We start from the raw sequence: 24,321 nt of genomic DNA on the forward strand, positions 1-24,321 counted from the left end.
GACGACAGGCGTCAAGTCCAGGTCACGTGAACCTTCCACCTGTAAACCTGTTGATTTGTGCCGCTTCCCAGAGTCGCCACTCGAGGATACGTTCAAATCTCTGCTGTTTATAATTTTATTTGTTATTTCGTGGCATCTCGCAGTAAATTCGGGTTCTATCGCAATATTTGTATACTCTATAGAAGCATTTTTTTATGCTCTCCGACTGTGTGGACTTCGACCTCTGCGAGACACCTGCCTCAAACAAGGAAGTCTAGTTTGTTGACTGCGTCGCGGATGAAGTCAACGAGCGGTTAGTAAATGGGCCTAAATTGTCACGTTTAGCTGTTCTGAAAATATATTTCACCCTTAAAGCTCGTCGTGTAATTTTGGCTCGTGGACAGTGACTTCTAAACGCGATAAAGCTACTTCCGCCCTCTCCGGGACAAGGAGATCTCTTTGTTGACTGTAAAGAAGGTACGAGTCGATAAGATCATTTGAACCACATTCATCTCTTTTCTTTAAAAATGGCACTTCTTGTGTCCGTTTAGCAAACACTATTGCCTTTTTTGTCTCGTGCCTAATGGGCAGCATACAGTCACTCAGTCAAACACAGAGGGGCCGTGTGCTCACTGTCTGTAAAAAAACTAAACCGACTTGGCGTGTTTTCTTTCTGTTTCAGATGAACCTTTCTTCGGAAGACATGGCTTCATTAACCGAAAATAATTCGTCTGCCCTGGATGCTTCAAAATCAGGCATGTCCAACATGACCATTATTGTATCAGGCAACGGAGCAATCATACAGAACGGGATGTTTTTAAACACAGTGGCTGCCCAGGCCCTTTCAGGGATATTCGTCTGGTCTGCCTTGCTAATAACTTGTCACCAGGTGAGTATGCACCAGTTCACAAAAGGCTTTCATGTAAATCACTGTAAATACGTGAAAAGAACTAAAATCACTGCATTACAAAGCATCACACGCTCAAAGATGCAAACGCATAAAGAGTTCAGCTCACCATTTTAGTGTAACAGAAACAGATGTGCTGCACTTCCCTGTCCAGAGGACAGAAACAAATTATTCTATTCCTAAAGGCTTATTAGTGCACTGACTTCACTGTCCCTGCTTTTACTGTTTATTTGTTTTGGTTCTCACCCTGGCACTTTCTTATCTAATTTAAAAGTATTACTTTATTCCCATGCAAGCAAGTAATTTAGTCCCTAACTTGGTTGGACTTCCTCACTTGTTGTGAGTGTGAGCGTTGTTTTACTTTTTAGTTGTTGTTGACTACTAGATTAAAACTGACAAAAATACCCAAGCTTATTACAGGACAATGAATGCACAGTGAGCCCTCTCTGTATGGGTAAGAACATGGCCACGATGAATGAGTGGCTCACCACAGACTACCTTTACCCAGAAACCATTTTATCACTGCTGCAAAGAAGTGTTTCCGCATGTGTGGTTGATGTGCCCGCTGTGCTGAGATGATAGCTGATCATTATGTTTTTTTCACTCATAGTGAATGCCAAAGAGTGCTGTGCACCATCAGCAGGGAAACCAACTGATTTTTTTTAAATAACATTTTCCACATTATAAAGGAAGAGGATTTTGTGTTCATGTTCACTAATCTTATAGCCTAAATACTGATTATGCACCCATCCAGAATCATTGGACTAAATGTATACAGTGTCCTATTTATATTAGGTAGTGTGATGAATGAAAGACACGTTATTTATTTAGATAAATAAGTTTGCGACATAGAGAGCATTAAAATGTTGCAATCAGTGATCCAAAAGCAATCTGTGTTTAGGGATTTGTGACACAGTATCGAGCCAATTGGTTTTCTATCTTTTTAATATAGTACATGTTTGGCCAAACACTTGCCAGCAAGACATCTTAATTGAACAAATAAACAACAAGTGTTCCACAGGGAGGATGCTGGCTTGTAACCGACATCCTTTGTGTAGCACAGGAGGGAATAAAACGGTCTGCAGGAGGAGTGTTGCAATGCTGGTGGTGTTTCATCTGACTCCGCTCCAGAGGATTGCTATAGACTCTTAAACTCACATTCTGAATACTAAACACATATCGACGATGACCTTAGATTCTCTGCTATAATGTTTCCAGTGCATTTTGGAGTAGCAATCTGTGAAGTTTGTGTGTGTATGGTGGGCTTATTGGTCCCTTTGAAACGTGAAGCATTTGGGATTAAGAACATCAGACTGAATTTATGTCATGTTTTATGACTGTATTATGTGTTCCAGGAGGCATTCTCCTTTAGCTACCATGTATACTTTAGATTCAGTCCTGTTCTAGTTTATTTGTGTATTCATTTTTCCCTTATCCATACTGTGGGCTGAAGCCATTTTTCATCACACAACTACGATTTGCCTGCGGAGTCAGAAAGGATATATATTTCTGTGTTTTAAAGCAAATTTAGGGCATCATTCTACAGTCTGCTTCACTATATGTGAAATGATGGCCACCGTTTTCACAGTAATCAGCCTTTAATGTGTAGGCTGAAATGGGGATGTGCTGAGTAAAGTGCTATAAGTGAGATTTTTAGATCCATTCATGCCATTTTTTTGCATTCATGTGAAAAAAAAAAAAAATTAAATTGGTAATAATTTTCTCAATTTCCTACAGCGCTGCAAAATGCTTTTAATTACACCCATTACCACGTACACTGAAGGGTTGTCACAAACACCAGTGCCGTCACCAGTCAAAGCACTCATCTTTTTGGCTTTGCATAAATTTGTGACAAAAATGACTGAAAATGATATATCTGAAGGATTTCTTTTTTATGCTCTACACAAGGTTAGAGTTCATTTAATGTAGAGAAAGTTCTGTGATCCACAGACTAGTTGTGTGCTTGTCTAAGGTGAAGTTGTAATTATTTTCTGTATCAGTTAATGTGGCAGTTCTTTTTTTTGAGTGACTGGATTTGTCAATTTGTCTTGATAAGATACCCCAAAATTATATTAAAAAAATCTCATCACAGCTTTTCTAATGTCCAACAATGTTTGTTTTAAAGTCTTTAGTAACCTTTTAAATTGAAGCTATTCAGTTTACAATTTAAAAAGATCAAAAATAATGGACTAAATGGATTAATTCTTATATAGTGCCTTTCTACTCTCCCAGAGCACTCAAAGCACTTTATACAACATTCAACCATTCACAGAAGCACTTTCTATCCTTTAAGTGCTTTCTAGCTAACATTCACATATATTCATATTCCGATGGATGCATCAGAGAACAACTTGCGGTTAGTGCCTTGCCCAAGGATATTTGGCATGCAGACTGGGGGAGTCGGGGAACAAACCATCACCCTTCCACTCCACCTAATGAGCTACAGCCAATCCAGAAATAACCACAAAAATAATCATACAAATATTGGAGGCGGTATGGTCAGAGTTGAGATAATGATGTTTTTATTTTTAGGCTAGATTGACTTGAGCTTGGTGGGATTAATTGGATTACCTCTCATATAGAGGTATCTGACTGATGAGTCATAAGTGTCTGCGTTTACTGAGGAAATTTAAACTGCTAGTCCTTTTTTTTTTTTTTTTTTCTTTCTTCAAATTGTCATTTTATGAAGAATGAATCTTGAGTTATTACCAGAAAATGTCATCTCTCTTTATTCTTTAATAATCACTCTACTTTAAGAGGTCGTTGTGCTTGACTGCATCCATTTTCAGCAATAGTATAGCAATACTGAGGAGATAATTTGACTAATTTTTCAGTGAAATTTTATTTTTTAGCTGAAGAGACACTACTACAGATATAACTCTTCCATATTTCCCAACAGTTTTACTGTCGATTTGTTAATCTTGACAGTCTTAGCCACTGTGGTTACGTATTAGCGTTGCATTACCCAAGAGCCCTGAAAGGAAGAACCTTCCTCAGACTTTTCACTACTTATCTAACAGATATGTGTTTTATTTCCATTTTATTTATTTAAGAGCAGACTGGAAAATGCCAATCCCTTTCTTAACCATATTAACAGTAGTAATCAATAAATGTGACTCACTGGTGTAATAATTGTTCCGTGTTTATGTAAAGCTTTGTTTAAAAGCTAAAGGTCACTGATAAGAATGATAGCTGAATTGTCTGCCATATGGTGCATGTGTTAGTTTACGTGTCGTCAACCATGTTTATAGAGGCAACTGTGTGTGTATGTATGTGTATGCACATGTGTGTAAAAATAATAAGTTAAGACTTTTTACCAGTTTGTTAAAACAAAGTCCAGATAGCGAACATATACTTAAGTAGGAGCTCCTCAATGTAAGGTGTGGTTAGTAATTTAGTAGCAGGAATGTTCTGGGAGGGTGTGGGAGGGTGGATTATCTTTCTTTATTCTAGACAACATGCCTCTTTTGTATTTGTCCTTTTGTATTCCATTGTGGCAGTCAGAAGAGTCGCGACAAGATAAAGTGCCGCAAGAAATAACACCATACAGATTAAAAAGAAAAAGATGACATGGTTGCACTCAGGAGTTTGATATGTCTGTGTTCACTCTTTGTGATATGTCTTGTCTGTTCTATAGAAACAAAAGGAACATTAGTTATTATCGGTATAAGAGTGTCTGATAAGCTTAAAGTTGACACTTACACATCACTAACTTCCTTTTTTAAGACATTTTCAGAAAGTGAGTTACAGTTTTATTAAGTTTGTTATCAGTATACATGACTTCTGACAAGAAGTATGGGAGCCCTATGGAATTAGCTGGTCATAAAATGTGACATGATTTTCAATAGCTGCTAAAAACCATGTACTTGTGGTTTTGTAGCCCAGAACTCACTTCTAGGTAGAGTACCCACAGTACTAAATTGTCTCCACCTAATGACAACCTCTCTAACTGGGCTCATTAGTAAATTTTAACTCTTGTTTTTTTTATGTAAATATAGTTTATGCTCATAAGTTTAGTAACTGTTTTGACCAAGAAATATCAATGGATGCTGTGTAGCAAATGGTTTGCTTTGCTTGTGGCTTTTTTTTCCTTCTTTAGCTCCAATGCACACCTACAATTTTGTTTCATTGATTAGACTCCAACTTTGCAAGCTCCTCACTCCAATATGCTAATTTGGGTGTTATTATACGTCTTTAGACACTTTTTGAATGTTTAAATAATACATTTAAGCAAGAGAACCCTTTTTGCTTCAAATTGTTGGTAATTAATTACAGTAATTGTAAGGTTAGCTGGGCATGTTTTGTTTTTTTACTGTTGTCTAGGTAAAAAGTAACTTTGATAATGGCACTACAAGCGCTTGTAAATTAAAATGGCTTTTGATAGACTTTTTCTAGTTACAAGATATTGGGGAAAAAAATATGTTAATTGAAAATCAAGAACCTTTACATTGCAGTTACTGAAGTTACAGTTGCGTGATAAAGTGTTTGCCCCTTCCTCATTTCCTAGTGTTTTGCATATGTGTCACACTTAAATGTTTCAGATCATTAAACAAATTTTATTTTACACAAAGATGGCCTGAATAAATACACAATGCAGTGTTTAAATGATGATTTCACTGATTAAGGGAGAAAAGTTAACCAAACCTACCTGGTCCTGTGTGAAATATGTCATTGCGCTTATGTTAAATCGTGAATTTACTGTGATTAACCACATTTTATGGAAAACTGAGTTCATTTTCACTAAACACACTCAGGCCTGATTACTGGAAGACTGTTAAATCAAGAAATCATTGAATAAAACCTTTCTGGCAAAGTTGAGCAGGCTAAAAGATCTCAAAAGCAACACATCATGCTGTGATCTAAAGAAAAACCTGAGAAACAAAGTCACTGACATCTATCAGTCTGTAAAGGGTTACAAAGCAATTTCTACGGCTTTGGAACTCCAGTGAACCATGGTGAGAGCCATTATCCACAAATGGAGAAAACTTGGAACAGTGATGAACCTTCCCAGAAATGACCAGCCTACCAAAATTGCTCCAAGAGCACATTGACAGCTCATCCAGGAGGTCACAGAATAACCCAGAACAGCATGAAAGAACCGCAGGCTTCACATGTCTCAGTTAAGGTCAGAGTTCATGATTCAACAACAAATAAGAGAATGGGCAAAAATGGCATCCATTGGAGAACTCCAAGGATATAACCACTGCTGAACAAAAAGAATGCACAGGCTCATCTCACATCTGCCAAAAAACAAATGGACGATCCCAGAGATTTTGGGAAAATATTCTGTGCACTGACAAGACAAAAGTTTACATCTTTTGGAAGGTTTATCCTATTACATCTGGCGGAAAAGTAACGCGGCATTTCAGAAAAGGAACGTCATACCAGAATTAAAAACATGAGTAGGTCAAAATTCCTCTACAGTGTTGTCAAAGACTCATCAAACAGTTGTTGCTGCTGAGGGTGGTCAAACCAGTTATTAGGTTTAGAGGGCAATCCCTTTTTCTATGGCCATATAGGGTTGGATTTTTTTTTTCCACCTTACTAATAAATCCCTTGATTTAGAAAGTGTATTTTGTGTTTACCTTTTTTAATCTTTGTCTAATATTTAAATTTGTTTGATGATCTAAAACATTTAAATGTGATAACAAGCAAAAAAATAAAAAATCAGAAAGGGGGGGGGTCAAACTTTTTCTCACTACTATATATTAGTACTAACAGCCATTGTTTAGCTGCTTATTAAAGGCGTTATCATTATATTACCACAGAACCTGTGAACAAGTTTTTCTTATACAAAACAGACTCGTTTTAATCTGATATAAGTATAAACATTGGGTTTTGTTGTGTTCAATTGCTCCTATGATTGTAAGTTTGACAAGACTGTATCAGTTTAAATTTCAGTGATACAAACAGTTGGGATATAACCCCCACCATATTTCCCAACTGCTTTATGTTGCAGCATTTTGCTGTGGATTTCTTAATCTTGATGGTACTAGACAGTACTTCCGTGGTGGCATTGCATTACGTCACCTTTAGAGCATCAAAAGGAACAATTACATTTAACATTTTGTCATAACATAAACACATAGTAAAACCCAGTCACTTTCTTAACTTTAATTATCCATACTTCATTTTAAGTAGGAGCTTTGAACATGACTGTTTTACATGATTGTAAAACTATCCTGTCAGGTGATGATTTTTATATAAAGTCTAAAAACTACAGCTGAGTTGTCTGCCATGTGATATGTGTGTGTTGCCAGATACACTACATCACATTTTAAATATAATTCAATTGAAACCAAGTCCAGTTACCGATCATATTGTTAAGAGCTGTACAATGTAAGGTGTGGTCAGTAACTTTGTTTGGGGAGGTCATTAAAATGGGCGTTGGGTAATTTCTCTTTATTCTACACAACATGCTTCTAGTATTTCATTGTGGCAGACAGAACAGTCAGGGCAAGATACAATGTGGCAAGGAATACCATCCAGATTAAAAAGAAAATGATGACATGGTTGCTCCTGGGAGCCTGGCATTTTAGTGTTTACACTCTTGTGGTTTATATTGTTTCTTCTCTGTAGAAAAATAGAATTAGAATAGAATTCAACTTTATTGTCATTGCACATGTCACAGGTACAGGGCAACGAAATGCAGTTTGCATCCATCCAGAAGTGCTTTAGCCATGATATAGATATATTACAATATATATTAGCAATAATATAGATATGTAAGTATATTACAGGAAAAAAAATGAATTAGTTATGACCCCTATATTACCATTCTCCACTACGGATGTCTGATAAGCTGAAAAACTTGATAAGTAACCATAAAGTAAAAACTTCAAAGTCCAAAGACATTAAACAATGGTGAGTTACAGTTTTATTAAGTTTATTATCAGTATGCAGTGATTAAAAAAATCTAAGCCTTATGGAGGCTGAATTGACTCTTGAAATACCTGGTCATAAAATGTGATAAGATCTTCATCTCTGCTACTGATATACATAAACATATTGATTTTAAGATAATAACATACTGACATTTAACATATAAAACTTGGTGTTTTTAATGATCTAAATCATACCAATAAATCATCTCCACTTAATAACAACCCTGTTGTAAATCCTTAACCCTTTTCATGTTTATGCAAAGTCTAGTGACTATTCTAATAAATATCAACAGATGTTGTTTGTGAGTAGCAAGTGGTTTGTTCGTCTCTGTTTTGTACTCAAGGAGTGAGGAGTTGGCAAACCTAATGTGGATGTCATTAGAGTAGTTGTCTGCACACTTTCTAGTGTTCTATTAGTATTTAAATGATGGATTCAGTATATACAAAAGCTCTTTTTGGCCAGCATCTTCATTAAAATTGATATATTTTTAACTTAAAGTTAAATTTAGAGTTAACAAATTGTTAAAGAATTTATCAGTTAATTCAAAAAGTGAAAAGGAATAAATGTCAAACTGCATATTCTGTTCTTGATTTACATAGAAAGATAGATGGTTTTCTACTTTGTATTTGATTCATATGAATGTAAATATGTGTTTTCTTTGGCCAGGTAACAAGTCATTTTGACACTTCATAAATAATGAATTAAAAAAAAACAATTATTTTCAAGTTGAGGTTGTAATACTCCTTATAACAGTTTTTCGTTGAACAATAAAGGCAGGTCTGAACCAATTTTCACATGTAGGCAGACATCACTTCTATAGTTATAGAAGTTATTGAATTCATAACCCTTTTTTGTGGTTCTGTATTAATGCTTGGCAATAAAAGGGTTATTTGTTTCCTAATTGTTCTCCTATGCTTTAACTATGTTTTCATTGCAGATCTATACACACCTTAGATCCTACACCGTCCCAAATGAGCAGCGCTACATCATCCGCATCCTGTTTATTGTGCCAGTTTATGCCTTTGATTCTTGGCTCAGCCTTCTTTTCATCAGCAACAACCAGTACTATGTCTACTTTGATTCTGTCCGAGACTGCTATGAAGGTAAGTATCACAAGAACCAGTACTGTGGGTGATGGTGTTCTTCATGGGCAGTCATTGTTACTTCCCTGCCTTTGTTTTATATGGCTGCCAGGAGTAGAAACACAAGGAAGTAGCCAAACTAGTTTTTCACAGCAGTCGTTGTTCTCATGTGCGTAGACCTCATTATTTCAGGTGTTACATTTCTAGGGTGAGTTGAATTTTTTTGGTGAATTTGTTTTGTTCCCTGGTTTGCAGTGTTTGTCTTTCAGGAAAGGTAATTTATTTTGGTTTGATATTGAAAATCCTGCAGCAACTTTCAATATGCAAATCTAATTTAAACCCTGTTCTCTAGGTGGCAGTTAGGTAGAGTAGCCGCTTTCTACAGTGTACCTATAATTATGAATTGAAGTTTTGAGACTAAAGCACTTCACCGGTGGCAAAGGTGAATCATATGCAAAATGGATTACAAGTAATTTGAGAAAGAAGAAAAATAGGAAATGCATTATTCAAGCGATTAGTTTCCAGTTTGCAGGCCAATTTTGTGGCTGATTGATAGTGCGGTGCATCAGGAAGCAGGAAGACTGGAATACCACCAGCGGCTACGGCTAAAACATAATGAACCTTCTCTTGACTGGACACCATCTGCATTAGCTTCATTAATCCCTCTTTAAATAGCAACAAAGGATTAGGAAGGGATTTCCGAGACACAGAACCCTTAGAAGCTTCTTAATGTAAGGACTAAAACATTTATTGTTATAAAATGTAGGACTAATTATTTTTTATCATGTGAAAGTTTTTTTCCTCTAAAATGATTTGACCTTTTTGGTGAAGTTAAACTTAAAGGTGATGGAAAATTATCCTACAGTTTAAATTATTCAGTGAAATGTGCTTGACATTTGGTAAAAAGACAAATAACTCTTCCTTTTTTGTTACAGCTTTTGTCATTTACAATTTCCTGAGCCTGTCCTTTGAGTATTTGAGAGGAGAGAGTGCAATCATGTCAGAGATCCGAGGGAAGCCTATACAGTGAGTGCACTCAGTTCTATGTTACATGTACATGATGGAAAGCTTTTTTAATGATTACGTTGACCTAGGAGTAATAAATACATTAGTTCAACTGGAACCAACTATAGTTGTTTTTTATGATCCCAAAAGGTCCAAAGTGCGTTTTCTACTCTTGAATTAGCATTTTGTTTGAACAGCACAGTGAAAGTGCTACCAATAAACTGCTGTGTTGTTCATAGGTGAGGCTTCTCTTTATCTCTCTGCTTTTACCCAGTCTTCATAAGCTGTGTTTATGGCTGACTCAGCCATAGGGCAGCTAGTCTGGGCCAGTTTCTCGAGTGTGTTCAGACTCTAATGCCGATCTCTGTTAAATGATGGTATTTCTTGACAGAGCTGGTGGAGACAAGATGTATAATGCTTATCTTGTTTAAGGATCATTCACCCTTTAGGAATTCAATGGAAACTCTGATTTGAGCTTTGTGACATTATCAGAAGCAGCCATCAGAATATGGACACACTGCATATAAAGCTATAAATGGTTGCTGACCATGCTATAAAAGGAAAACATTGTCAGCAACAATACTCAGATAAGGTATGACATTTAAACGATCTTTAGTTTGGTTCCAATGGGCCCAAAGTCTGCCGAGAAAAAATCCCCAGTACCATTACACCACCACCACCAGTTTGAAACATTGATACAAGCAGGTTGAATCGGTGCTTTCATGTTGTTTTCACCAACACCCCTACCGTCCGAAAGGTAGGAACTAAGATTCATCGGACCAGTTCTCATCTTCCAATTCTGGTGAAATTGCAGCTTTGTTTCATGCTCTCCTCTGACAGCAGTGGCACCCGGTGTGTTCTTTTCCAGCAGTAGCCCATGTTCTTCAAGGTTACATGTGCTGTGCATTCAGAGATAGCCTTGTGCATATCTTGGTTTTAACAAGTGGTTGTTTGAGTTGTTGTTGCCTTTTTCAACTTCAGGCAGTTGGGCCATTTCATCTGGCATCAACAAGACATTTTCACCCAGAGAATTGACACTTATTGGATATTTTCGTTTTTGGACCAGTCTCTGTAAATCGTAGAGATGCAGGAAAATCTCAGGAGATGGGCAATTTTTGAAATATTCAGTCCAGCTGCTGTTACCAACAACCATGCCAAGCTCAAATTCTCTTAAAGCACTACTCTTTACATTCTAATGATTGAATGGAGAAGAGAAGATGAATTTAAACAGGTTATCCTGTGCTTGTCTACATGCCTAAATGCATTGGATTGCTGCAATGCCATTGGTTGATTTAGATATTTGAGTTAAACAGTTGAAAAATTAAAAATAAAAATATTAAAAATAAAAAAGATATATACCTATATAGGTAGATATAGATACAGTATGTATAGATCCTCATGATCCAGGTGATACCTTCTAATGTGTTTTTCTGTCAAACCAATGATCCAAAGCCCAAATATACTCAGTTCACAGTAATCTAAAATATAGGCAGATAAAATGTAAAATCTCCACAAAAGCTTGAACAAATTGATGTCTTAAGTTTTTGTTTGAAAAATATCTTTTGTGTACTTTGCTTGATTTTGTTATCAGACATTTCAGTATTGACACAACTTAAAAACTCCTCATGTTCTGTTGACTTGACAGATCAAGTTGTCTGTATGGTACCTGCTGCCTCGTTGGAATGAGCTACTCCATTGGCTTTTTGAGATTCTGCAAACAGGTAAGCTTCAATCATGCTTTTATCTCTGCTCTAAAAACTCTCCTTCGGGCCTCTGAAATAAACTCGCACAAAGTGAAAACAAGAATACATCCAAAAAAAAGAAAACGAAAACCCTTCACTGTGAGTTATTATTCACTTCAAGTCTTCAGACTGCTTAAAAATGACAGCTGTTATAATTGGCTCTGTGTTTTTTCAGAGGATAACATCCATTGGTTACAAAAAGGAAAACAAAAGCAATCGAGGCCAGGTGAAAGCAGTTTGATAATAAACACAGAGCGATGATATGAGCTGTCAGCGCAGTGCTTCATCCCAGTGTCTTGGGATGCTGCACAAGCTTCCAGTCTAACACTGATGGATATTAGAACTGTCTTCAAAAGAAAATGCATAAAATGAACATTTTTTTAATAAGAAGCAAGTGATAAACACTCATTGTGCCCTGGCAGAAGTCCTCCATGAAATGTTTTAAAAGGAAAATCTTGCAATTTCTTTGAGGTAAAGCTATAAACAAGATAATTCTCTACGAGGGGGTAATTAAAACAAGACAAGAAGAAGATAGATCCAGATACTCCAGTATTTTTTTTGTAATTTGTTGTGTATCAGTGAAACGTAGGCCTAGAGAAAGTGCTTAATACTAAGCTTTCTATAAATCTAGCACCTTACAACTGATTAAATTCTGTTTTGCTTATGTAAACCAAAGCAAAGTCATTGACAGTTGCTCCAAACAAGCTTAAGTGGCTGCCATACATATTAATATATTTGAACTAAATCACTGAAGCACTTCATATCGATCACACAAAGCTGTGGTTCAGAATAAGAAAACACTGTTCTCTGTGAGTTTCTTTACAAGAAAGTACTTAAACTGGAAGAACGTGACATCTGATAGGCCTCGATCTACATTTACGGGTGTAACGAGCATTAAAATTCTTCGCACATTTTGAGAACGCGTCAGTTTGTGATTATAAGGGGGCTTAACAAATGAAATACTGATATGAAAAAGCAGCCTGGAGTCATGGTGTTTCTTGAAGATAAGGTTAGAGGATAAGCTGCTCTTACATCCTAAACTGTTCGATGACATTTCAGTTTTAAGTCATTTATCTCATTGTCGGATGCTTTGGGGAATCATTTTCTTGAAACTGAGCACAAGTGAAATCCCGTGGATGTGAATTGTGGCTGTTTTGCTTCCAAATAAACAAATAAGGTGCAGTAAAACATGGTATGACCGCAAAGTGTTGTAGTTTGATCATTTTAATAGGTTGCTGTACTTAATATTCTATCAAATGTGCAAATTTGTAATCACAAGTTGAATTAGGCTGACATGAAGTCGCCCTCTGTGAGCGAATCCTTCACCAAAGCTTATGCCTTGTTTTGGAATTTGAAATGTCTGGATCTGTTTGTAAAATGAAAGATTCTTCTTTTGCCCACTGTCCTCTTCTCAACCAAGTTTCATGAAACTCAGTTTAGTAGTTTTTTGTGTAATCCTGCTGACAGACAAACGAAAAGCTCTGAAAACATACCTCCATCTCAGCTCCTTGGCAGAGGAATAACGTACATCTTCAGCTTTCCAGGGCTTTGAAGAGCTTCACAATATTTTTGTGTCCTCAGCTTTACTGTTTTGATTGTTTCTTATCGCACTTCTAGTGTGTAGTGTGAAATCTACATGGTTAACACCAAACAGCAAAGAGACTCACTGACTAGTTGTTAGTCAAGATGAAAAAACATGCAGAATTACAGTGTCCTCTTACATATGTATCATGCAGTGCACTCTCACATGTATCTGAGATTAGTATTTAAGTGTATGAAGACTGTGGATTGCTTGGACTGAATTAATTTGAACCAGAAACCATGGTTGACTGTTAATCCACTGCAAACTATGGCCGTGTATTTTGTTTTCAATTTTAAGCATGGCAGGAAGTATCATGCAAATTACTTGCTTTGGGGATATTCGGGGCGACAAGCCTGCACTCGAATAGGCGTACGGTAAGTGAAAACTGCTGGTACTTGAGCTTCAAAGTAAATCGGTGTTCTAAACGATTATCGATGCCGTTTTGCCAAGCTGACCATCGTCACTGGAAATCCCTCAAGTTGAAAAGACCTGGTCTGTTGCTTTCAAGTGTAGCGGCAGTGATGGGAGTTTAGAGCAACCTCTTTCAAATTGGTTAGTTCTGGCTTCAATACACAACACAGAGTACCTGTCACTCTTGGGATGCATGCATGCATGCAGGTCTCAAATCGCTGCCTACTTTGTTGTTTCATCCACCTTCCATCCAGATCAGCATTAAAACATGTATCCTGTAGGTTAATTTAGCCAAATAATTAATATTTTACAATGATAAGGTGTTTTAAGTCTTTTAATAATTACAGCAATGATTTGTTGTATGAAATATGCCTGCTTGTTTTGTTGCTGAGAGCATCTGTCAGTTTGATTTAAGAGCAGTTAGCGTAGTTCAAAGACTGGATATGATAAATCTGCACAGAAACTGATGTTTAAAAACAATTTGTTGTTTTATGGGACGATGCTGCAGGACAGTTTCTTACCTTTGAGCAATTGCCCAGCAACCAGAAGAGATCCCAGGAAGTTGTTTCTCAGAGCCAGAAAATGGTTCAGTGCATAACCCCTCATAAAACCATAAAACGGTTATTTGTCTTTTAACCTGTTTATTACCATGTCAGGAGATGGAATTGTGGTTTTTTTTTCTTTCTTTTTTTCTTCATTTGTGTAAGCTCATACATTTATTAGCTGTACTAAATACAAACAATAACTGAATTGGTGTATACGACATATAATGTAAAAAACCATACCTTGTGAGGTGGGAAAATGGCTGGTGATGACATTAAAGGGATTGGGGATATAACAGACTGTTTTCGTCTGTCAGATGTGCAAACAGATTCTCACATCCTCCTTCATAGTTTCTTGATGTCTCATTCTGAATTACAATTTCTTCTTCAGGCGACTCTCCAGTTCTGTGTTGTCAAACCCATCATGGCAGTCATCACCATCATCCTGCAGGCCTTTGGCAAATATCACGATGGAGATTTTAAGTGAGCACCACCTCTTTTTGCATTTCCTTCTCCATGTATCATATGCTTCCTCATGATAGCCAGAAGGCTTGTTTGCTGTTTATGTGCATGGGAACAATTTGCAAATAGAGATAATTATATCACCTCTTCACAGCTGGCATGATGAAAATAGTTGAATTAAAAGTATTTATTTTAAGCTGAAACTGATGGATAGAAACTTCACAGGTGCCCTGCTGCGTTTGTCCCAGTTGTGTCACATGTGTAGCCACACTCACAGCTTCATTGGCATTGTTGATAATGTGAAGTTATTGCTTTTTGCAACTTTCCCTGAAATGTAGTGTTTTGAAATGAAAGCCCTTCATTCTTTTTCTGTTATGCTTGGAGGAGAAGCATTGCTTCATTTCACATTTTTACTTTGTCTGTCAAAAGCTGGGGATAAATTGCAGACAGAAAGATTTAATTACAGCATACTTTAGTGCTTCACATGTGCCAATAATGTTTTTAACAGAACAAGGAGAGTGTGATATATTCAATAAAATTAGCTTTAGCATATAATCAAAAGCTATAAAATCTGCAGGCCGTAAATTCTGCCCGACTTATTTTCAGGTGCTCTTCTGTGCCTCTTGATTCACCGTCTCTCTCTGAAGATTCAGCTGTGACAACACTTGTTTCAAAACGAAGCACAGAGTTCAATGAGGGCTTTATATAGAAGTATCCAATCAGCTTTATATCATCGCCCGCTTTTTAGAAGTTTAAAGTTATTATTTCTTCATATACTTCAACAGGAAAAATGGCAGTCAGAAATAAGTGTCTTTCTTCACATCTTTCTTTAGGCTCTGCAGTAAGGCTATAATGATTCACAGATTGTTTACTTATACGCTTTCAGCCAACCGTGCACGGTATACTGCATGGGAGTAATTAGTGTAGTCACAGCTGAATCCTCAGAGAGGCTCTCTAGAATGCAAAAAGGGTAAAAAGGCAGGCTGACAATCAAAAATGTCTGTTTACTGGATGCATCCTAAAAATAAGAAGGCTGTGTATATATAAAAGTCTTAACCTCTTGTTCAAAGAAGAGGACAAAAAGATGCGATATGGCTAAAATGTCCTCAAATTTAAGCTTGAAGAGCTGAAGAAGTCAAAACCCAAATAAGTAGACACTATCAAAAAAAAAATCCTATATATGTTTGCAAATTTACTATGCCGTTCTTCCAACTTTCTTTTCATGCAGTGTGAATGGAGGATACCTGTATATCACAATCATCTACAATATTTCAGTCAGCCTGGCCCTCTACGCTCTATTCCTTTTCTTCTTCGCAACAAGTGACCTGCTAAGACCGTACGAACCGGTGCTCAAGTTTCTCACAATTAAATCCGTCATCTTCTTATCCTTCTGGCAAGGTAAGCTCAGTGTGCGTGTCCCCTTTTTTTCTTTTCTTTGCCAGCCTATAGAATTATATAAATTGATTTAAAAATGTTGTCTTTTTGAAGGAATGGTCCTCGCCATCCTGGAGCGCTGTGGCGTCATTCCCAATGCACTTTTCATCGACGGACACGAGGTTGGCGCCGGTACTGTGGCGGCAGGCTGGCAGAACTTTATCATCTGCATTGAGATGTTCTTTGCTGCCATTGCCCTCAGATACGCCTTCACCTGCACTGTCTACCAGGAGAAAAAAAATGAAGTGCCAGGTGAGGGATGTCGTTTTTACAGAGAACAGAGGAAACAAACAATTGATTGTTACCTCTTGTCCTCGCCTTGAAAATCTGTTGACGTCTTCCCAGGCTAATTGCCCTTCTTCCCTAGAGAATAAGGAGTGACACTGGCCTGAAAGCCTGGGAAGTAAAAGTAATTGAATTGCCCTGTACCTCTTTAGACCAGCAACTTGGAGGAGTCACAATACCTCTGATTTAAGCGATATAGAAACTGAAATGTGTAGCTATAGATTTACACATTTGCACTTGAGTTAAATCTAGTGCAAACATGAACTATGTGACTGTTGGAGTTGCTGAGCATATAATTTGACTAATAAGTTAGAGAAAATTTGCCTTTGAGCAAACCAGAGGAAAATGAGGGGAAAGGCACTGTACTTTAAAAAGGATGAAGTGAGCGATGCTGCTTGCAAGAAAATTGCAATTAGAAGCTAAAAGATGTGTCTTCTGCCATTTTGCAATGTTTCCTGATATAGGAAATCCTACATTCCTTAAAATTCGTACCATACACAATTTCTGGAAATGCTGATGAAAAGGCATAGTTTCATTTAAACTTCTTTGAATTCAGAATTGAAATGTGGTCCACTTGGATAGAACAGTGTTTCTCTATAGAGTACCTCATTATTAGATTAGTTTTAAGTCACCCCGTTCAAGAATACAGCTGAACTTTGGGACAATAACATTCATATTTCCTCGGGTGTTGATATATGTTATTTCAGAAGTTGCCACACCCCCTGGTTTACAGTTTCACCAAACCTTGGTCAGCCATGCCTAACTACCACACCTTACGCTTCTCGTTGCACACCTTCGTAAGCCTGAGCCAGTGACCCTGAAACCAAAATCTGTTTGGTTTTTTTACCAGCCCCCCACCCCCTTTTTTATTTTTTATTGTTGTCTTACAATAAACAGACAGTACAAATTAAATATTTAGTCACTTGATGGCGACAAGCCCTATTTTTGGTCACTTAACCAGATCAAAAACCATTTTGTCTCTACAATGAAATCAATACAATGATCAAACAATCTTGATTGCACAGATTAGCGGATGTTTGGATGTTTTGAACATTTAGAAGTACTAACAAATTATTAAAACTTGATCCCACCAATAACTGGAATTCATTATTAAGGGTTTATTAGTTTGTTGTTGTTTTTTAAGACATGAAATTACTTTTTGTGACCACTTGCTAGCATTGCAATTGGGACGTTTTGATAGACATTATTGTCAGTACATGAAAACTCTACTCCTTTATTAAATTTTCAGTGAAAATTTAATAAAGTATTATGCCGTTATTTTTAAAAAATAAATGTTCACTTCTTTCACATTTATTTGCATTCAGATGGCCAAATTGATCACTTTTGTGAAATTTTTAAAGCAATTATATTGCAGTCTCATTTTGTCTGATCGGTAATGTGCCCCTGTCCTCGTTCCTGCTTTTCTACAGAAATTCTCCCACCAATGCAGAGCATTTCCAGTGGTCTGAAGGAAACGATAAACCCGGGAGACATGGTGCAGGATGCCATCCACAACTTCTCTCCAGCCTATCAGCAGTACACCCAGCAATCCACACAGGAGGTGACCCTGCCCACCACAAATGGAAAAGTGGCCACAGGCAGCAAGAGCTCCCGCAAGTCTGACAAAATCATGCTGATTACATCTGATGATGAGTACTAGGCATTTTTCCAGCAAGATCCAGGTGTTTGTGCCCTTCCCACCCCTGTTGCTGACCCCCTGGAGGAACAGCTTTATCTTATAGTGCATAAAGCTGGATTGAACCCAGGTGTTTAATTTTCAGTTTCCCAGTATTTCAGATGAGCTTCCTACTTCTGTCCTGTTTCAATGCTAATTTGACCACATGATGGATTACGTATTAAAATGAATAGCTTAATAGCCAGATATCTGATCTGAGTTCATATCAGCAGTAATAATTGCATGAAAACGACATGTCGCCTTCACTCTATCAGAGAAGACTGGAGCGCTGCGTTTTATTTAAATCAAGCTGCTGGATTTTCAGCTGTGTCGCCGATGCTGATTCTGTCATTATGTCACTGCTCGCGCTCTGGCCGTCTGAAGTGTGCTCCCTCTGATTCATGTCAGTTTCAAAGAGGAGATGATTAATGTGTGACTCCAGGTGGGAAGCAGGGAAGCCAGCGATGGCTGGGAGTGGCACTTCATGGACCGTTTCCCGCATCTGCTTGTTTGAAGTATTTGCTGAGCATTCCTCAGCACGGTTTCCTGACAAATGGAAGGATTTGTTCAAAGACACATTAGTTTTGGAGCAGGCACTTCACAATGCTTTGTGTCTACCGTAGCAGGGATAAACTGGATAAACCTGCCTCCTACAGTGTGGGAGTTACATTATTCTCATTAATTTCCTCAGTGTGCTAAAGAGTGAAACTCAGTGCAACTAGACAGCAGTTTACTAGATTCATTTTTCACAGTTCCTGCAGCGTTGTAAATACTTTTAGTGGCGCTTTATTTTGTTTTTTAGGCTGACACGTGGACATCACTATTTACATTATGATTCCATGTTCCAGGGATTGTGAAATCTGTACAGAATTTGATTAGTTCGATATGATATGATATGATATGTTCTGTTTGGAGTATAATTTGAAAGATCCTAATAATATTTATTGTGTGTATCTCAGGCCTAGATAAAACCAAAACCTGTGCTAGGAGAAAAAGACTTTTGCTCATTTCTTTTTTCCTCCTTTAGCAAACATGAGAGTTGTTTTAAAGCAGAGGCTAACAAATGCTTGTGAATTTTTATACCCTCTTGTGCCAATAATACCTGTCTTTCTGGGAAAGCAGAAATTAATTTACATTTGGGTATAAAAACATTCAAAATTGTTTTATTCTTGTTTCTTAATCAGCCAAATAAAATAAGAGTTTTCCTCCTCTAACTCACATTTGTTTTTTGTTTTAATGAGAAAAAAAGCCTCATTTGGAAATACAAAACCAGACAGAGTGACTCTTATTTATAGGAATAAATTTACCACACATTAAATAAGAGCAGAAACAACATAGATTTTATTTGTACATGAGGGTAGTTCATTAAGAAAACATGTAAATGAATGTAAAAATAATTTAGGTGTTTTTTCTTTTTAATAAAATTACACAAATCATTGAAATAAATATAAAATATATGAGCAGAGTAATGACAAGTCATGAATGGTACATACTCAATTTATGCTGCCTTTTTACTGCTATTTGACAGTCACTCTAAGCCTCGAGACATTTATCTCAAACTCACAAACGCAGAAGTTGCTGCTGTTAAACTAACATTCAATGTATTTCATCCATAATTTTAGCCACACCTAATCTGTACACATGCTCCACTCTTACAATATTAAAACTGACTTTCTACATGGCTAAAGTTAAATACTATAGCTTGTAGGACTGGCAAAGCTTGTGTGTTGAAGCTTATTTAATCAAAGACAGCTGATCACCTCGAATGCTTACTCAAGATATACAAGCATGCACATTTCTGTACATGCATTTGCTATAATTATTGTATGAAAGATTTAAAAAAAGATCTGTTCTATTACTGCTCCTTGGTATTAACTGCGGTTTACTTCGATGTAGAAAGAAAGCTGATCAAACCAAGGTTTGTATTCACCCATGGCAGGAGGGTTTTTTTTTTTATTTTCACCTATAAACATGTCTACATTAATGTATCTACATCTTTAACCTTCTTTAAACTTGTGTGTCTACTAGACTTTTTTTGGGTAGCTTAAGAAAAGAGCATGAATAAACTCTCTGCTAGGTCATACTGAAATGTAGAACTTAATTCACCCAGAGGAAGGTTTGTCCTCATTTAGGCACTGTACATAAATATATACTTTAAAATTTGAAACAGTTTTTTTTTTTTTTTTCAGGTAATTATTATTTAGGTGTGCTCATAAAAAAGTATTCACCTCAGACTCAAATACAGTAATACGTGCTAAAATTAAAGAAACCCTGATGTAGCTTAGTTTTGCTTGGAAACTAAACCACAAGAGGTCACTGTAATGCTATGCAGAAAATGCTTTTAGCCACAAAGCCTTTTTAGGTGAATGTGCTCAAGAAATAAGTTATGTAAACAGGTAATATGTACTCATTTGTCCAAGGCTTGACACATTCCTTATCTGTAAGAGGCCTGGGTGAACAGTCGTAAAAGAGCTTTGGGGTTCTTTTTGTTTTGTTTTTTGTTAAGCAGTTACAAAAGCATTGCAGTCACTGAAATTTCTGGCTTGACATATTTAGAAAAGTATACCAGGTTTAGTGGCTGCAGGGGCGGACTAGGTTTGCATGCAGGTTGATCTGTTTTAAGAGCAAATTTTCCTCATATTCTATTTGCAATATTCTTAATAATTCCTCAGTTAACGCTGCCCAAAAGCCTATTTTGCAAACTAAACACTTGGTTGAAATTAGGCACTTTTGATATTAGGCAGTGTTTCATGTTACACTCGAAATGATCAAATTTGACATGACAAAATATGATAGCTTCTACAGAAGGTCATCTGCAGCCTGCATGTAACCCTAGTTACTGTCCAAGTCGTGCATTAGATACATTGTGAATATGCTGAGAAGAACTATTCTTGGGCCATAAATACTCACAAGACTTAAGTTACGAAAACAGTTCTCTCGTTGTAAATTTGAATACTATTTTTTTTTTCCTTTTTTTTTTTTTTTTTTTTTAAGAGAAAAGTTCAGCATCCATATAATTAGACTTCAAAGACCGATTACATAATCACACCACTCCCAGCATAGTAAAAGACATAAATATAGAAAAATATGTACTATATAATGTATATTTATATAATGTATATGCTTATAAAACTAAGTATCAGGAAAAAAAAAAAGAACATGGGCTGTATTGACACAAACCAAATGAAAAATACAAAATGAGAGTAAGAACACAGCAATGCCCCTGCTTATAAATCACAGCAGGTTGTACAGCAGCAAAGTTCCCCATACTGTTCTTTGCAGCTATGGAACAGGGGAAGAACAGTCATGTCCTCTTAGCCAAGAGAAAATCCTGACATGAACAATCTATTGACTTCACTCCAAATTGGGAATGGATTCTCGGTAAGAACAGCTCGATTTCAAGTGAATTTCATATTTAAATATTACAAAATGTACAATGAGAGCAAGGCCTTTACTGCATTTAGTTATCTTGACACCACAGTTTCTAGAGACGGGCGTCAGGAGTTCTCTTGTAGAAGAGCGTGTCAAAAGAAAAGTAGCTGGTTACTGTTTCGGAAATACCAACACCGGCAGCAGCACTTCTTGTGACCCAGTATTAGGAATGATTTCTATTTGGACGGAGTTCTCAATCTAAGGGACAACAGAAGCAGTGGGAGCTTTGCCGTCTCTAGTCTGTAATATACAGTAAGCATCTTGAATTGCATCATACTTAAAAGGTCTGCTCTTATTATTATATCCAATATGGATTACCTACCAAGAGTTGCATACAAAGAAAAGAGATTAAACACCACTCAGTAAGTGCCTCAGCAGATAGTAGTAGTTCACTATCATTAGTTACATTCGGCACAACTTTCCTGTAAGTGGTCCGACCACATTGTGTTTTCACTTAGTTAAGCTCCAGTAACTGCAGAAATGCAAGCCTAACTTCCTTCTTTAAACAAGTGGCCCTGTGATTTTTTTTTTTTTTTTTTTTCTACTCACTGTATCTTAACAGTCTTCTCTAAGTGCTATTTGATGAAAGACACCATTGTCAAACGCATGTTCCTTAATCACTTTCCAGTTTTGCAATTTAGTCTAACCAAGTTTACCATTTAAACAGAATTTAAAAAACTTTCTACAATATATATCAAGAAACTTCTGAGTCAAGGGGCCACACACAAATGCAATCACATGCAACAGCTCCAACTGCCTACACTGTCTTTGACAACATAACATAACAGTAATTTTCAGCTATCTGTCAACTAGAATGTAGTTGACAAGAGAGATCGGAACCCCTTCTGAAATCTGACAGTACTCAGACATGTCTTTTCTCAGTTGCCAGTAGGAGGAATGAAGGCACAAATGGCACTTTTCAGAATATTGTACAAGGAAACACAGTCCAGTCCGACAAAGACAAATTCTATCGTAATGGGTGATTTTAACTCTTTCCAAATATTAATTTAAGGTGTTTCTTCAAAACTGCCAGATTAGATCACTTTTAGCTGTATATGAACAACTTTACTGCATCATTCAAACTTCTCTGAACTGTACTGGTATTGCTTTCTAAATAAGTTACTTATATAGGTATCATGGTTAAAAGACTAGTATAGCTTTTTAGCTAAACATTGGTCAGTTGTCAACAGTATAACGCAAAGATCCCTCAGAACCATTTCTACATAAGATTTCATGTTACTCAAACACTTAGTCAAGTGACTTTACTGCTTAGCACCTCCTAAAAGTGCTAAGCATATAAGTTTCCGGTGCCGCGTTTGGCTAGCTTTCAAAGGCATCTGATAACTGTGGCCTTGAAGAAGTGTCCATTTGACCTCACAGTGGAAAGATATCACCTCTGTGTTAAAATACATGTGAGATATTGCATAGATCACATGTAGAACTGTTCAAGGCAACAGACACAGAGGCTCATTAATATTTATACAAAGAAAATGTGATTTGGCAAAGACTTTAAAAGTATCCATACTGTCTCATATGCGTTACTTTAAACCTCTCGTATTTTATTCTTTACATCATAAAGTATAAGAGGTGTCCCAGACCATGTGCTGCCACATTAAGGCGTGTCAAATACTTGAAATTTGAGTAAAAGCAAATCTCTGCTATTAGTCATGGAGGTAGGGTCACAGAGGCCCGATAACCTGCCGGTGCTGGTTGTCAGGAAGGGGGTTTGCACAGTGCACAGACAATGTAGATTGTGTAAAAGAGACAATTAGAGGGAGACAGAATTGTGAATGCAGCATAACATCACATAGAGCTTGCCACCCCGGCCACCCCTCAGTCTAACTACCGAGCCTCGTCTCAGTGTGGGATGAGTGGGTTTAGACCAGGTCAGAAATAGGAAGGACCAGGCAGGCAAAGGAGAGCCCAGTCCTGTCAACACTAGGAAGGTGTTGAGAAAGCGGATGGGCTGGAGTTGTTTTGGCTGGTAGATTTGACGATGGTGATGACGCTGGTAGGTGCAACTTTGCCTGGTGAGAGAGGCCCTCTGGTCACAGTCCGTGCGAAACACTGCAAAGCCTCATACTTGGCTCGCAGTGCATCCAACTCCAATCTCATGCTGGCATTCTCACGGGCCAGCTTGTCCACCTCCTGCTGCAGCTCGGTCTTTTGTCTCTCCAGCTCCTCCTTTTGGGTAACACGTTTGATGCGGCAGCTCGCGGCATAGCCGCGGTTTTTCAGGGTCCGCCGCCGCTGCTTCAATCGCACAACATCCTCCTTGGTGAGCCCACGCAGGTGCTGATTGAGCTCCCGCACAGACATGGCAACCAACTCATCATCGCTGAGCACAGGGGCATTCTCACCCACCTCCTTCTTGACCTGCAAGACACGAGCAGTGCATGAAGAACTGTGTGCAGGCGTGAATCACTAAAACATTTTTCAAACTTCTCATGCTTACCTTTAAAGCTTTGCTCGTCTTAAAAGTAGTCGTCATTCCCTGCATGAAGACAAATGACCAGAATCTCACAGAAGACACTGAAAAGTAAAAAACATACGACCTCAAGTAAGTGAAACAGAACATATTATTGATGGACGAAAGTAATTACAATTAAGCAGATTTACTCAGCTACTTATGTTGGCAATTTAGAAGCAATTGAGGTAGTGAAGTTATTCTACTAGAATGACTGGACAGCATGTGTTACTTTGCACATATCATTAGTTTATACTACTCGGGTTACTTCTGCTGCAGAGTGCGTTAACATACAGGAATTTTAAACAGTGCATTTTAGTTCAAGCACTATATTTTAAAAACGAGATACTGATATTTTTTACTTACATGTTATTTGACATTTCAGATATGACAGATAAGCAGAAATGACACCCCCAGTGGTGATACTCGAG

At 37.3% G+C, this 24,321-nt stretch overlaps 2 protein-coding genes across 4 annotated transcripts in view; one reads left to right on the plus strand and one right to left on the minus strand.

The window, feature by feature from the left end:
* On the plus strand, window positions 1-20,366 carry tmem184a (transmembrane protein 184a). Of its 2 annotated transcripts, XM_040046460.1 has the most exons (10): window positions 2-292; window positions 384-456; window positions 662-868; window positions 8,709-8,874; window positions 9,789-9,879; window positions 11,504-11,579; window positions 14,527-14,618; window positions 15,826-15,995; window positions 16,086-16,283; window positions 17,747-20,366. In XM_040046460.1, the coding sequence occupies exons 3-10, from the start codon at window positions 662-664 to the stop codon at window positions 17,974-17,976; spliced, it is 1,230 nt and encodes a 409-aa protein (XP_039902394.1). In that variant the 5' UTR covers window positions 2-292; window positions 384-456; the 3' UTR covers window positions 17,977-20,366. The 2 variants fall into 2 exon arrangements, with proteins under 2 accessions (XP_039902400.1, XP_039902394.1); XM_040046466.1 differs by lacking the exon at window positions 384-456 and having other exon boundaries at window positions 1-292.
* The window catches only part of mafk (v-maf avian musculoaponeurotic fibrosarcoma oncogene homolog K), a 10,409-nt gene continuing 5,700 nt past the window's right edge, over window positions 19,613-24,321 (minus strand). For both annotated transcript variants that reach the window (XM_040046484.1, XM_040046479.1), the window contains exons 2-3: window positions 23,879-23,955; window positions 19,613-23,799 (exon numbers count right to left, since the gene is read on the minus strand). In XM_040046484.1, coding sequence (XP_039902418.1) covers window positions 23,362-23,799; window positions 23,879-23,923 — 483 coding nt within the window. In that variant the 5' untranslated portion in view covers window positions 23,924-23,955 and the 3' untranslated portion in view covers window positions 19,613-23,361. The remainder of the gene's footprint in view (window positions 23,800-23,878; window positions 23,956-24,321) is intronic.

Source organism: Simochromis diagramma, unplaced genomic scaffold (genome assembly GCF_900408965.1).
Source record: "Simochromis diagramma unplaced genomic scaffold, fSimDia1.1 OVJJ01000321.1, whole genome shotgun sequence".
Taxonomy (NCBI): domain Eukaryota; kingdom Metazoa; phylum Chordata; class Actinopteri; order Cichliformes; family Cichlidae; genus Simochromis; species Simochromis diagramma.